The sequence below is a fragment of the Martes martes genome (genome assembly GCF_963455335.1).
Source record: "Martes martes genome assembly, chromosome: 11".
NCBI lineage: Eukaryota > Metazoa > Chordata > Mammalia > Carnivora > Mustelidae > Martes > Martes martes.
The window spans coordinates 71145838-71159439 of record NC_137899.1 but is presented as its reverse complement, the minus strand read 5'-3'; the positions used below and the strand labels follow the sequence as shown (position 1 = coordinate 71159439).

The 13602-nt window shown below is 40.1% G+C and overlaps 1 protein-coding gene across 1 annotated transcript in view; it reads left to right on the top strand.

Moving 5' to 3' along the window:
- The window catches only part of DOCK4 (dedicator of cytokinesis 4), a 422803-nt gene that overhangs the window by 336938 nt on the left and 72263 nt on the right, over nt 1-13602 (top strand). The window contains exons 27-28 of the mRNA XM_080818711.1: nt 1849-1943; nt 12843-12918. Of these exons, the coding sequence (XP_080674837.1) occupies nt 1849-1943; nt 12843-12918 (171 nt within the window). The remainder of the gene's footprint in view (nt 1-1848; nt 1944-12842; nt 12919-13602) is intronic.

Sequence of the window (13602 nt, the reverse complement as noted above, 5' to 3'; positions counted from 1 at the left end):
GTGCTACCTCCAATTTCCAATTCTCTAAAAGTTTTGAGGGGAAATTATGAAATTTCAGTATTTTAGAAATTAAGCTATTCGTAAGTCATTGTGAACTGTGAGAAGTGACTCCCACCTTCATGATTTTTTTTTTTTTTTAAACATCTATCTAAGGAAGTGCAGCCAGATAGGAAACTGAATTCGGATCTAATTGTTTCAAAGGTAAATTCAAACATCCATTTTTGCAGAGAGTATATGTAGTCATGTCTGGGAAACCCAAAAGAATGAACTGAAAAACTTTCTGGAATAAGTTTTAGAATGCATTAAGAAAGGTTTCTCACTCTTTTAGTATGATAATGACTTGCTTTCCCAAAAGAGAGCTAGAACATGAGGTGTTTCCCCAGATTGTCTGACCTGATGTAGAGTTCATTTGGGAAACTCTGTCTGGTGATTCTGCCTATATGACAAAGATCTGTCTGGCCATTTAAAGCCAAATGACCTAGAGGGCGTATTTCCACGTGGCACATAGTACATATCAATGTATGTGTGTTGATGCCCAAGAAGCCAAAATAAATTCGTGTCAAAATATTTATGGACTTGGTCAAAGCTGTTAGAGTATCTTTAAAAAAACCACACGCACACACACGCATACGCGCGCACACACATGCACACACACAGAGCTACCACATGTTTCTTATATTTCTTATATTTTCAGATTCTATCTTCTGATGATATGATATTCTATCTTCAGATTCTATCTATCTATCTATATCTATTCTATTCTATCTATCTTCTGAATGACAACCGTAATCTTGTATTCAAGCAGCTTACATATTTAACATAATGCGTTGTTGGGTTTCATAAATAAAACTCTCATGTGTTGTTTTTTTTTAAGATTAAGCAAGACCATACTGTTGCCTTCCATCAGATTGGTAGAGAGATATATTCCTAGCACTGCTTAAGGTTATCAGCAAATCTTTATGTTTTCTAGTTAATAAATCGAAATACAAGCTAGACTGAGCTAATCTCTTGGGCATGCTTTATGTCGTTCAGTACATGTAGCATGGGGTCTCCTTGAGTCCCCGTTAAGTGTAGTATGCTACAGCGTTTGAGGTGCTGTCACTTGAAATGTATTAAAAAGAGGTATTTCTGTGTCTTGCGGTAGCTTTTTGTCAAGAGTGTTTCTAGGTAATCTGTTGAAAGATAACATCTCGGTAAATCCCGTTGCCCTCTGGCATGACACCCCTGTGAAGAATTCCTTGACACCATCATAGCTACTAAGCACTCAGCACTGGGCTCAGCATAGCACACATCCTTATTTGAGTGTCTTCTACATAGCACACTCAGATGCTGAAAACCTGCATGCCTACCATTGATGCTGTATCCTCAGAATGCCCTCGAAGAAACATGGGTGTTCACTTAAAATGCTTTTTAATGAACAGAACTTCGTAATTTTGACACCCACCTAAAAGGAAGAACTGTTGATTGTTCTCTCGATATGAAAAGTTCTGATGTAGAGGACACTATAATAGTAGAAAGAATATATCTGTCTGCTAATCTTCAACTATCAGTTCCTCTTTATTTATAAAATCTAAATGTTTAGAGCTTGTGAAGAGGAATGAAAGCTCATCTCCACTGTGTATGAGAAAGAAAAGTAAAAGAGAACATTTGGGAAGGGTAGCAAGCCAGTTGGGTGGTGAGAAGGGGAAGGGTGATGATTCCTTCTCCTGGTGAATTATAGAAGCATGACTTCCTTCTCTGTAGTTGCCTTGGAAATGACAACAACGGTGCTGTGTGTGTGTGTGTGTGTGTGTGTGTGTTGACAGTTACAATAACTCAATAAAATGGTCTGTTTCCTCTCTATCCAAGGATTTCCTGCTACAGATATTTACTGTGTTCCGAATATTGATACGCCCAGAGATGTTTCCAAAGGACTGGACTGTTATGCGCTTGGTGGCTAACAAGTAAGACTTTTAAGTTGATGATAACTGCAGCTTGTTATATGGAGGAGAGGAGGTACAAATGATTTTTCTAGTTTGATCTCAAGCTGGAAAGTTTCAAGTCCTGGGATTCTTTTTCTTCGTCTCTGAATTAACTTCTCCCATTCGAAAAATATACATATTACTATTTGTTTTAAACAGGTGAAACATTAACATAGTTCAGAAATCAAACAATACAAGAAGAGTATACATTGAAAAATCCGCCTCCCACCTACTGTATTTATCCCTTACCCCCAGCCTATAGTTAACCACTTTTATTAGATTCTCGCATGACCTTCTGGTGTTCTTTTATAGAGAGCCTGGCAGGTAGCTTAATATATACACTATTTTGCATGTTGCTCTTTTACTTAAAAATCTTGGCAGTCTTTCCACATTAATACGTAGAAAGCCCCTCATTCATTTATGTTTCTTTTTTTTCTTTTATAGGCATATAATGTTCTGTTGAATTGGTGTACCATCATTTATTTAACCAGCCCTGTTGCTGGCACTTGAGTCATTTCTAATCTTTCTTAATTCATTTTAACTCAGCAGGATACATTAAGCATCTACCATGTGCTCAGCACTAGGAGTAAGATATGACCCCCAAGTTGGACCCATGAAGATTGAAGTTCCTTTTATACAGCCAAGAGATATGGCCAGTAGAGAGCCGAAAATAATGCTGTCAGCAAAATTTAGAGCTAGAGAAGACATTCGGGGAGATAGTGACATAAAGTTGAATCTCTGAAGGTTGGCAAAATTAGCTTGTATTAGGCATATCCAGGGGGAAAAAAAGAAGATCAGAGTCAGTGCTTGAAGGAGTGGGAGCTAAGAAAGGAGATTAGGCAGCAGCCTGAATGTCAGGAACTTTCCAGGAGAGTGTCATGGTGGCATCTGGTCTCACGCTTCCTGTCTCTGTCATCTCAGCATACAGAATGTGAAGGTGAAGTTCTTTAGGAAACTGGCCGATATTTACTTCCACACTCATAATGTACCGTTTCATAAGCGTTCTTTCCTTCAGGTCTCCATTTGCCTGTTTCTCCTTCCTCCTCTTGTCCAGCCCCAAACATCCTCATATTCAAGATAAAGGTTGAATTCTCCAGGTATCTATCTGTAGACCAAAGTTACCATATGTCCTCCCCAGATGCCAGGTATGATGGTGGTAAGAGCCCCAGGAATATAGGGTTGGATTTTGATAAGATACGCCTAATATGGCTTCTGCTGCAGTATACATTTATAGATGTGGAGGTGTGAAAACGAAGTGTTAAAAACTTGTGAAGTAACAAATAGTATAATATGGCATATTATATTTTACATAAGTACAGAAGCAGCTTTTCCATGTTCAAGACTAATTGAAACTCTTGAAATAGCTTTCTTTAGAATTTAGCATATTTAGTTGGATATCTGTGAGTAGAATCAAGAATCTTTTCATCTGGATATCCGGCTGCCATAGGTTTAAAGGGAGCTATTGGTCATGAATCTGGCCTTATTACCAAAGATCTAACATTCTAGGTACGTGTAGAGGGCTCTGAGGTGGTCTAGGGAGCCAGTTGGGAAGAGGTCCAGGCTGCTGACATCACCATCACACAACATCATCATGTGGTCATTTTGCCTGCCCTGTGTGCAGAGGGATGTTTTGACTTGAATTAGAATATTCAATGGCAAAAATTCAAACCAAAAATAAATTTGACATTTTGTTCCTTATACACACAGGCTCTGCTTGAGCTTCCTGAAAACCATGACCACAATGTGCCTTTTTTAAAATTAAACACTGTCTCTCTCTCTCTCTCTCTCTTTCTACCTACCTAAAAATCTCTACTCCATTTATGAAGATTCATGGTCACACAAATGGGTAATAGACTTGGAAGTATAGATTCTGCTTTTGAGTAAATACATGATGTTCAAGATTTTTATCTACAGCGTTAACCAAACAGGAGCATGGGTTAGTTTAGGATGAGCTCTGTGTAATACATCTAAACAGAAGATGCTCCCAAAGCAAACCCAAGAAAAAGGCCATCAGCCTTTGCTAAATGCAGTAACATCATGCTCTTGCCACTCAAGTCGGTGCTGATAAGAAATGGGCACTGTTTTTCCACTGGTGATGGCAAGTCCAACCCAATTTGGAGAGAGGACTCCAGGGTCTGGTAGAGAACACCTGCCAAGTTGGAACAGACACTGTTCTGTGCTGCTCTGCTTCCCACTCTTCTCCCCATGCAAACACCCTAGCCATTTCTCATTCAAATTATGAAACCATGTAAGATTTTTCTTGCCTTATGAATGCAGTATTTTCTAGAATATACTAGAAATCCATAAAAAATATTAGCCACTACTATACTGGTAAAAAGGTAAATTTCTGAAAGATGTTAAAGATATTTGAAATATGTTAAAGAGCAGGGGTGCCTAGGTAGTTCAGTCAGTTGAACATCCAACTCTTGACTTTGGCTCAGGTTGTGGTCTTGGGATCAAGCTCTGCTTTGGCTCTGCTCAGCAGGGAATCTCCTCTCTCTCCCTCCCCCTCTGGTCCTCCATCCCCACCCCCCCCACACACACACACACTTCGGTGCACTCTCGCCCACTCTTTTTCTCTCAAATAAATAAATAAAATCTTTTTAAAATATGTTAGCATACATTGAAAAAAAAGTTATCATTTGCTAAACTGTGGATGCAAGTTGCAGGGCTAGATCCACATCTCTGAAGCTTACCACCTTTTTTCCATGGTGCTTTCTTAGACAAACATTTGATCAGGGCCCCTCAAAGAGGCATTTTTACCCAAAATCCCACTTTTACTGCCCACTTTGTGCTTAATACATGTCAAACTGATAGTAACTAGCTGAAAAGTCACCACTGCCCTACCCTTAAGTGCAACTGAATAGCTCATCCCTCAAAATATGTATTCTTTGATGTGTTGGTTCTTTCTTCCCATTTTGAAGTAGGTTAAAAGCTTTTAACTTTCATCTATAAACTATGTTGTCCCAAGTCCTGTAGCTTGCCTGCTTTATGTGAAGTCCTACCAAAAGCTGTGACCAGACACTTGATGATTAGTATGGTCTTGTGTTTATTTCCACCTGAATGTCGAATATTGGGCAACACGGTAAGTCTGTCCAGCCTAACTTGCTCAAGGATGAGACATGTGTCTCTCTTGCTTGTGTGCAAAGCTATGTTATGCCCACTGTTAAGTTCTTGGTAGATGTTTCTGATGAGAACAACTGCTCAATTTGAGAAAGAAGGAACATAAGGGAGATGAAAATTAAGTACCAAAAATACAGGACACTTTGAGACAAGCTTCTCTCCACCCCCTTCCCATACACATTGCAAAATATAGTACAAAAATAAAGTCACAGCTTTATACATTTTCAAAGAGATAAATCTTATAACAGACTTGCTTACTGAGGAAGGTAAAATCTTCTGGCCTTACAGTTGAAAGTTCAGACCCTTATTTTCTTTAACTTGTGTGCATGTTGGCTTCAAATATAGCATACATTTTCTTTTGTGCTTTTTCTCACCAAACACTGAGTTATGTAGTTGACCATTACCTTCAACTAATTTAGCTTTCAACTAAGAGGAGTGTAGCAAATAGGTAATTTATGGATCCAAAGATTCTTAGGGAAGGTCATTCATTTATTTACTGACCCATTGATTCAGCAAATATTTTTTCAGTGTCTGAAGTATAAAACAATTGCCATAAAAATAGAGCATAGTTCTTTGAAGATGTTTATGAAAGAAAATTTGTTCTGAACTGGGATTGGAAGCCTCTTTCATTAGGAAATAAAACTTGAGCTGAAAGCCAAAGGAGGAGTTAACAGGCAGACAGCAAAGGAAGAATGTTCTTATCAGCAGGAATAGCTTATACAAGGGCCCTGTGGTTAGAGTAAATATGGCACATTCAAGGAACTGATAGACTGTTAGTGTGGCTGGAACATGAGGCAAGAAGGAACCTGTAATGATGAGGTTAGAAGAGGAAGACGGGGCCCAAATATTAGGGAGTAGAGAAGCATTAAAAGAAGCCAAGAAGAGGGCACTTGGTTAATTATCTGCCTTTGGCTCAGGTCATGATCCCTGGGTCCTGGGATTGAGCATCACATGGGGAATCCCTGCTCAATGGGGAGTCTGCTTCTCCCTCTCCTGCACCCTGCCCCAACTTGTGTGCATGCTCTCTCTCTCTCTCTCTCTCTCTCTCTGAAATAAGTAAATAAGGTTTTTGTTTTTGTTTTGTTTTTTTGGTTTTGTTTTTGTTTTTTTTTTTTAGAAAAGAGGGAGAGAAACCAAGAAGGACCAGTTAGGAGCTTAATACAGCAATCCAGCTAAGATGTTAATGGTTTGAACAGGTAGATTACAGTGAATGTAGTAAGATTGATATTGAAGATCAAGATAACATAACTTGCAGATGACTGGATGTGGGTGGCAGAGAAAAAAAATGGAAGATTTGCCTTTAGAATTTTGGCCCGAACAGAAGGATGAATGGTGGTGCCATTCACTTGGGTGGGGAGATACCGGAGGAGAAGCTTTGGGGGTGGGGCAGGTGAAGAATCTTGGGTAAAACAGGAGTTTGGAATGCTCCTAGATATCTTAGTGGAAACAGAAGAGGAAGCTAAACCTGCTTACATGGAGCTGAGGGGAGAGGTTAGGGCTGGAGATGTGCCTTTGAGGGTCACCAGCCTATGGATGATATTTGAAGCCATGGCACTGAATGAGAGCACCCGGAAGAGAGCAGATTTTTAAAAAAGTACTTAGGACAGGGCTGTAGAGCATGCTGCCATTTTAACGGTCAAGACATGGAGAAGCATCTAGCCAAAGAGACTGAAAAGGAGCAGACCATGATTTAAGATGAGACCCAGCAGCGTATCATTTCCTGCGAAGAAGGTATTTCATGAGGGAAGGAGTGTCAAGAGCTGCTGGAGGTTGGAGATGATGAAGACTGACAGTTGCCCCCGGATCTGGCCATGTAGTGTAGATACGGATGACCATGACATGTGCTCTTCCAGGGCACTGATGGAGGAGGAAGCCTTCTTAGAGTGAATTCATGACCAGCTAGGAACTGAGAAAGTGAGAACAGCTCTTTAGAAGTTTTGCTGTGGAAAGGAGCAGAGAATTGGGGATCTGGGAGGAGTTGAGGGACGAGGACTCTTTTTAAGATACGGAATAACATAGTATTTGGGCTTACAAATAGGAATGGCTCAGCAAAGACAGAAATACTGATGCTATGGAAGAAAACAGGAATAAGTGAAGGAACAAGTTGGGTGGGGGAAGGGAGTGGGGTTGGGACAAGTGCAGGATTGCAGTGTGCCCATTGAGAACTGCTTTTCCCTGTGCACGAGCAGCTTGCCCTGGAAAGGCAACCAACCACATCGGCGTGCACTTTAGTTTAGCTGCCGTTGCTTTTTGCGGTAAAACTTTCTCAATGAAAGAAGTGCCACACTTAGAGTAGCTCTGGTCTTGTGCACACAAAAACTTAGCTGGGAGCGTTGGCCCAGGAATAGGAGGGAAGACAGAATATGTGATGAAAAGTTGGGAGGTTGAACATCTAATCTACTGAGTACCCACCAACACCGCTGACCCCTCTTTTTTGCTGTCGGTGGTGGTGTTTTTCTATTAGGGTAATAATTCTTTAACAAGTTTATTGTCTAGGGTAGAGATAAGATACTGATTTTTACCCAGACTATCTATTTCTCAGATGAATGTGCCAAACTTAAATAGCGACAGCTAATATTTACGAGAACGTCCCGCATACTCCATGTCCTGGTGAGTTGTGAGGAGCTGGTAGGAAGAATGAATCCAAGAATGAAAGGCTTCCTTAAGATCTGAGCCCGATGGGCTAAAACTGAGCCCGTTGACACATGAGTGACTTTCTGCCGGTTCTGCTCACTGGAGAAGGTCAAGGGAGTTTTTAAAATCCCTAAATCCCTCTGTTTCAGTCTTTTCTTGTTCTTCCTCACCCACGCGGCATGCTTCCTTGACTAAAAGCACAATCACTCCATTTCCTGCTTCCATTTTGGCTTATGCTGTGCCCTCCCCTTGGAGTGCCTTCAGTCCGTTCTTCAAAATAGCTTTTAAAAAGGCATAAAATGTTTTACCAGCTTCTCATTTTAGAATTACCTAGTACAGCAAATAAGTACAACAAAGCGTAGGTTTAGATATAGTGGTGAGGCTACAATCATTCAGTAAAACTGACTGTGGGCTAGGCCCTTGGTGAAGCAGTGGTTAACAAGGTCAGATCCCCCAACGTCACTGCTCTCCAAGTTCCAACCCTTGGCTGTCTTCTCCTCCATCTGTGACACAGTCCCCAAAATGAGACAGGGTGATCACATGCATTAGAATCGCGCCTGGGTGGCTCAGTGGGTTAAAGCCTCTGTCTTCAGCTCAGGTCATGATCCCCGAGTGCTGGGATCAGGCCCCGCATCCGTCTCTCTGCTCGGCAGGGAGCCTGCTTCCCCCCCCTCCTCTTTCTCTCTGCCTACTTGTGATCTCTCTCCGTCAAATAAATAAAGAAACAAACAAAAATCCTAAAAAAAAAAAAAAGAATCGTCTCATTGGACCCCTTCTGGAGCTCACCAGGCCATTGGCAGTGGTAAGGCCCTGAAGTCTTAGAAATCCTCCAGGTGATTTTGTCAATCACTCTAAAGCTTGCGGACCGCTAGCTTAGATCAGTTCCCTGAATGGCCTTCAAGGACTTGCCTTTGCCCCCAGTGTCTTTGTGTTGATTTCTCCTACCCCTATTCACCCACGAGGTTGTAGGGAAGTTGTTGTTCTCCACGATTAGAATTCCATGGGTTTTCAATGTGTAAACATTAGTCTGGTTGAAACCCAGTTTCCCCACAAGCTGCTTCTCCCAGTCCAGGTATAATTTGTGGAGGGCCTTTTGCTTAAGTGTGTTATCAGGTCCGAGTAGTTTACACAGACAAATTAAAGTAGATGAGATTTCAATAGCAGGGAGATAGCCTTGCTTCAGAAATACTTTCTAAATGCCAGAATGAGGTGGCAGCTGAAAATCTTGAAGCAAAAACTCTGATTTCCTGTGCACCAGTTCCTCTTTCATGTGTAAATTTTGTCGTGCTGTGCCCATAGATGAAGGTTGTTGGAAGTCATCCTTGTGCCTACACTTCTGTGGCAGCCGTCAGTCATTTGACCATTTGTAGTAACAGATTGCAAAGCTTTCTTGGCTATGGAAGTGGAGTGTTGAGATTTGAGATGTCCTTATATTCAGAAACTGAGTCATGAGTAAAAGAATAAAACCAAAGGAGCCACATGGTTTTGGAAAAACTGGAAGAAGTAAAGAAAGATCCCTAAACAGCCCAAGTATTGACCACAATGAAGGAGCAATAATGTACAAATGCCTTTAGCTGGCTCGGAGACCTGCGTGCCCGGATCCTGACTCAGTGCTGAGTTACCATACAAAGCTCTGGGAGCTGCCTCCGTGACTTGGGCCGAATGTTATAAGCATAAATGCAAAGCGTTTGAAGTAGATTCACTGTAGGTCCTTCTAGTTCTGAGAAGTCTTGTTTTTGGAGGTCTTACCTCTGAACATATCAAACATATTAAATAGACCCACACACCACATTTTACTGAAGAGAAAAGATGAAAAGCAATTTTTATATTTTGCTTTTTAAATTATTGGCCTATGAGTGAGTCGCTTAACTCTATTTGCTTGTGATTTCTCAGCATTTCTGTATGTTTAGGAATTCTTGTGAAGTTGTAAAAGGTAACCTATCTTTTTTTTTTAATATAATAGACGTCGCCTAAATATGAAATTGGACAATCAATGAAATAAGTAATGTTGTATTCTGTGGACATGTAATGAACTTAATTTTAGTTGTTATTTTGCAGTTTTAATTTTTGGTCCCATAACATTTTTTCAGGCCTTTGCATTTTCCAGAGCTCCTCCAAAGATCATGGGTCCTATGCCCTGTACCTCTTGTGCCTAAGGATGACACCGCCTTGGTGAGAGGATGAGGTGTTCAATCTAGAACAAGGACTGCATTCTCCATTTAAGAACTACCAAATGTAGGGGCACCTGGGTGGCTCAGTGGGTTAAAGCCTCTGCCTTTGGCTCAGGTCATGATCTCAGGGTCCTGGGATTGAGCCCCACATCGGGCTCTCTGCTGAGCAGGGAGCCTGTTTCCCCCTCTTTCTCTGCCTGCTCTCTACCTACTTATGATCTCTGTCTGTCGAATAAATAAATAAAATCTTTAAAAAAAAAAAAAACTACCAAATGTAATGACTGGCATAGAATTCTAGAAGCCAGGAGAATATGAAGCAGAGTTTGTTGGAATGTTTTTCTGGCCTAGGCCTCTGGAGAGCCTTGCTCTTCAAAGGGTGGACCAAGGATGACCAGCAAGAGCATCCCCTGGAGCTTGTTCGAAATGGCAGGATCTCAGGCCCCACCTTAGGCCTACTGAGGCAGAATCTGAATTTTAACTAGATCACCGGGTACCCACTAAAGTCTGAGAGGCACTGCTTTGTCTAGAGAAGTGGTTCTCAGTTCTGGGTGCACCTGACAATCACCTGGGAGTCCTGACACTACTGCTATCTAGGCTGTATGTACCCCAATCCATTCATTAGCATCTCTGGGGATATCTCTCTGTATTTTAAAGGCTCCTGGGTGATTCCAGAGAGCCACTAGGTTAAGAACTCACTGGGTGACAATAAGGCCAATAAGCTGTGGATGTTGTTTGTGTGTTTGGGACCCAACATATAAATAACAAATGGGTCATCTTTGCTGTGGAATAACCTTCTTACTTGGAAAGTTGAATGTGTTGGCTGCTTTCCAGGACATTAGGCCCAATAGTCTAAATCCCAGATATGTCCTGTTTCACTACCACGGGATGCTCATCCCGTTATGGTTATGGGCCTGCTATGGTTATGGGCCAGAAAGTGGTTTTTTTATGTGATACTCAGGCATAGTGGGACTGTGTGTATTTCTCCATTGAATACCAAAGCAGAACATTTGTGCTTAGAACCCCATGTTAAGGATGAACTACTTCCTCCTTGCTAGCATTCCATTATCTGATAATTAAGCTTTAGTTTCATAATGTAAGTTTTAGAGAAACTACTTTGGGAATTTTAATGATTTCTTCAGTTATCATCATGGATTTTGCTAGTGGCTGTGGAAAATTGCCACTTTATACTGTTACTTGCAGGTGATTTTTCTCTTTAATAGGATATTCACTGATGATGTCTCCTGTTTGGGGTGGGAGCTGGAGATACCACAGGACTTTTCATTTTCATGGGCTTTGCTTATACTTAACTTTCACAGTAAGATTCTTTGAAAGATGCAATTGGCATATATAAAATGTACGTGCTTCCTCACGGTAGAGCAGGTGCCTGAGGAATGGTGGTTTTTCTTCTCCTGCCCTTTCTTTACCTTGAGCTATTCTCATTCAGTCATACAACCACTTAGTCTCATTAATATTCCCCTATCCCAGGAGAAGGCTATCATAGTGAGTTTTCCAGCAGGTATCAATAATGAACCTTTATGTCTTTCAAAGACTGTAAATATTCTTCCAATTAGTAAATATCCCTCTAGTCCAGGTTTTACCAATAAGATAATCAAGGTGTGAAGTTGGTGGGGTGTTTTGTTTTATTGGCGGTCATGTGCTGAGAACTAAAGTCTCACAAACACTCCCCTGGGCATGCGTCTCAGCAGAGGCCGAGGAGGTTTTCAGGATCAACCATATATATACCATTAGTATATAGTATTTTGGGGTTTTCAGGATCAACCATGTATATACCATTAGTATATAGTGTTTTGGAGAATGACCTGTGTTGTTTCAGTGTAATGCTGTATGTAATATTAAATGAACCAGTTGGATATGCATTCAGTTTTGAATGTCAATTCATCTTTCCCTAATTTCTCCAGCCCTGAGATGCCCCATTCTCTGAATGGCCTTACCACCCACTAGCAGTTTGACACAGCTTAGTGCTGGATTACAGACAATTTCACAGTCTGTAATGGTTTCTTTCGTGGCATTCTGTCACCAGGAGAGAGGGAGTCTGCCTTCCATAGCTCTTGCCTGCCCTGTAATACCTTAAACGGGGGAGAACAGAGAGAAGATGTCTCATAAATTCTCAATATATTCTATCATTTCATCCATTTCATCTTTGGGCTCCAGTTTCTTGTTCTGTATTTTTTTTTAAGTGTGGCTTTCTTCCATGTTAATCAAATGTGGAATATTAAATTTGGATTAATCATTTTGCTCTATTCAGAAATTAATAAAAGCATTATAAAACATCAGGAGATTGATATATTTCTGCCTGAGTCATATGAACTCATATATCTGGGTATCATTTTACAAAGAACCCAACTTCAGTGATGGATTTTTTTTTTTTTTTTGGCCTGGTGTTCCTTTTTCCTGTTTCAAATACAAGTCATCTAAGATTGTTTCACGTTGGGTGCACCTGGCTGGCTCAGTCTGTAGAGCATGTAACTCATGATCTGGAGGTAATGAGTTCAAGCCCCATGTTGGATGTAGAGATTACTTTAAAGAAAATTTTAAAAAGTTAGCACATTGTATTCAAGTAATATTGTTCCACATGCTTCCTGAAGGTTTTCTTTTCTTTTCCTTTTTAAAAAGTATTTATGTATTTATTTATTTATTTATTTGGGGGGGGGTGAGGGGGGGAGGGGAGCAGAAGCAGAGGGAGAAGGAGAGGGAAAGAATCCCAAGCCGACTTCACACTGAGCACGGAGCCTGACACCGGGCTTGATCTCAGGACCCTGAGATCATGACCTGAGCTGAAACCAAGAGTTGGATGCTTAACTGACTGAGCTACGCAGGTGCCCCTGAAGGTTTTCTCCTTCTACCTTAATTGTTTTTTATTCTTATCTAATAAATAATTTTCACTAATGCAAAGTTTCCAATTTAAAATGTTCTCTTTTTTTTTTATCACTAGTGTTATTATTACAACAGTTCTATACCTGTCTGATGCACTTCGTAAGAACTTCTTAAATGAAAACTTTGATTATAAAGTAAGTGTCCATTTGGATGACTCTCCTGCCTGAGCTGAGATCTTTCACCTTGTACTTGAGGAAATCACCTAACATATTTTCTTTCTCTTAATAATAGGAAAACATATTTATTCTACCTACCCCAAATTAATCTTGGACTATACTAGCTTTCATGATGAATATTAGAAGTTTTCATTATATTTGTGAACAAGATAGGGCTATAATCATGCTTACCAACCTAGTGGAAATCATAGTGCTTAAGCGGATGTAGTTTCTTGTTGTTACTATAAATTTTCATTCTTCTTCTATGGTCCTCATGTGTGACAAAGGGAACTTAGAATATATGTTTTTAAGACATTTTTTTAAGTAGAGTTTATATGAAGAAAAGGTTTACAAAGTAAAATGCTTCAGTTCCTTTACTTCTCCATCATCACATTTTTTATTTTTAGAATGAATTAATGAAAAGAAACAAAATAAAAGATTGGTAAAATTCTTTAAGGCGGAACTTTTGGTACATCTATAATATAATTTGATATGCCTAAGAATTCTTAATATACTATTTTTTAAATGGAAGATGATAAATGGTAAACAAGGGTGGGCAATGCCTATTTTGGCTTCCCTTCTTAATGATGTTTTCAGGTTTTGGCATCTGTATTTCCTATTCTTTTTAAATAACATTTTTCATATTCAACATTGAATAAACTG